Source organism: Chelonoidis abingdonii, unplaced genomic scaffold (assembly GCF_003597395.2).
Source record: "Chelonoidis abingdonii isolate Lonesome George unplaced genomic scaffold, CheloAbing_2.0 scaffold0339, whole genome shotgun sequence".
Classification (NCBI taxonomy): domain Eukaryota; kingdom Metazoa; phylum Chordata; order Testudines; family Testudinidae; genus Chelonoidis; species Chelonoidis abingdonii.
The window spans coordinates 16-2,013 of record NW_027424600.1 but is presented as its reverse complement, the minus strand read 5'-3'; the positions used below and the strand labels follow the sequence as shown (position 1 = coordinate 2,013).

Here is a 1,998-nt window from a genome sequence, read left to right as displayed (position 1 = left end):
TCATTCAGTTAGAGTTTAAAATGACTTAGGAACAAAAGTCCCATTAATTTTCTATCAGGCTCCTTCTTTTCAAAATTATGTCACTGTGCCGAGGGAATGTTTGCTTGTCACATTCATTTCTTCTTCTCTTGAAAAATCCTAATGATTTTAATAGGTAAGAATCCAATTAGATACTACAGAGATTATAATCGGTTTCCAACAAAATAGTCTAGAACAAGTGACAAAAAGCAATAGAGAAAGATTCTTTTTATACATTTGTCCACATGCCCAGCTGTTGTAAATTGGCCATAGTTGTTACACTGGAGTGAATCTGTCAGTTCCCAGGCTGGTGTACCTCAGTTGTAGCTCTGCTGAAGTCATAAGGCCGGATTAAAGAAACATTAAGACATAGAGAGAGAGAGACTAACTGTATAGCCTGATGGTTAGAGACCTATCCCGGATGCACAAAACCAAGTATCCAGTAACCCTGCCATGCTTCCTCTCTAATATTTGAGCTAGATTGCATCAGATTAAAGAGGAGAGAATTAGGGACCCCCACATCAGCCTGTCTACTAATCGCAGCTGAACAGGGCTTTTACGAACACCAATGGAGCTAGATTCTGCAATTTAGGCAGCTAAAGTGGCAGTTAGGTGCCAAGTCCTTTTGTGTATCCAGCATGTTTTGTCTATTAAAACACACAAAATCTATCCAGCTTCTCTATTTCTCTCTCACTTAATTTAGTATATTTCAAATAAACATTGTACAGCCTAGAATAGTGTTAATTTGTTTTCTCTCGTCTTCCAGGTCACAGATTTCCTGAATAAATCCCAATGAAAAATCAAACCACAGTGACTGAATTTATTCTCCTGGGACTTTCCGGTGACCCACAGTTGCAGATTTTCCTGTTCTCGGTGTTTTTAATTATTTACCTAATCACTCTGGGTGGTAACATAGTGATCATGCTGATGATAAGAGCTGATTCTCACCTTCACACACCTATGTACTTCTTCCTCTTCCATTTATCATTTGTTGATATCTGCTATTCCTCAGTCATGGTGCCTAATGCGCTGAGAAACTTCCTAGCAGAGCGCAAAACTATTTCTGTCAATGGCTCCATTGCTCAGATGTTCTTCATCCTCCTCTCAGGTGGAGCTGAAATTTTCATTCTCTCAGCCGTGGCTTATGACTGCTACGCTGCCATCTGTGACCCATTGCGTTACATGGAGAGAATGAGCAAAGGGATCTGTGCTCAGCTGGTGAGTGGTGCATGGACTAGAAGTTTCTTCCGTGCCCTGCTTAACACTGTTTTTACCTTCAAGTTGCATTTCTGTGGGCCCAATCATATCAGCCATTTCAGCTGTGAGCTCTCTCCTCTGTTACAACTATCCTGCACTGATACCCTCACCAATCAAGTGGTGCTTCTTACTTCTGTTCTGATATTTGGATCAAGATCCTTCCTTCTTACCCTGATCTCCTACATTCACATCATCTCCACCATCCTGAGGATACTCTCTGCCGAGGGCAGGCATAAGGCCTTCTCCACCTGCATCTCCAACCTGATTGTGGTTGGCTTATTTTACCTGACAGGTTTTCTCCAGTACACAAGATCCAATTCGGTCTCTTCTTTGGCGGTGGGTGAAATATTCTCCATCCAGTACAGCGTCTTGACTCCCGTGATAAACCCTATTATCTACAGCTTGGAAAACAAGGAGGTGAAAACAGGTCTAGAGCAAATGTTGGGGAAACTGAAGTTTCTTGAGTAATGTCAATGATCTTAAATAAATGACTTATGTTTACATCAGAGCAAAGAACTGTAGATAACTTGGGTTTGGGAAATTCTGAGCTCAGATAACCGATGGACACACTGGGACAAAACCTCAGTTGGTCTAAATGAGTGTGGGTCCACTGAAGTCAGTGGACCTGATTCCTAGCTATATAAGTCACTGGATCTTGGGTCTCCTAAATCCGGATGAGTGCTCTGAGCAGTAGGCTTTAGAGTCATTCACACATTTCTCCCT

At 41.7% G+C, this 1,998-nt stretch overlaps 1 protein-coding gene across 1 annotated transcript; it reads left to right on the top strand.

Moving 5' to 3' along the window:
- Positions 1 to 774: 774 nt before the first annotated feature.
- LOC116834656 (olfactory receptor 5G3-like) lies at positions 775 to 1,743 on the top strand. The gene has a single exon (XM_032796912.2). It carries the CDS (start codon positions 811 to 813, stop codon positions 1,741 to 1,743), a length of 933 nt encoding a protein of 310 aa, XP_032652803.1. The 5' UTR covers positions 775 to 810.
- The last annotated feature ends 255 nt before the right edge of the window (positions 1,744 to 1,998 follow it).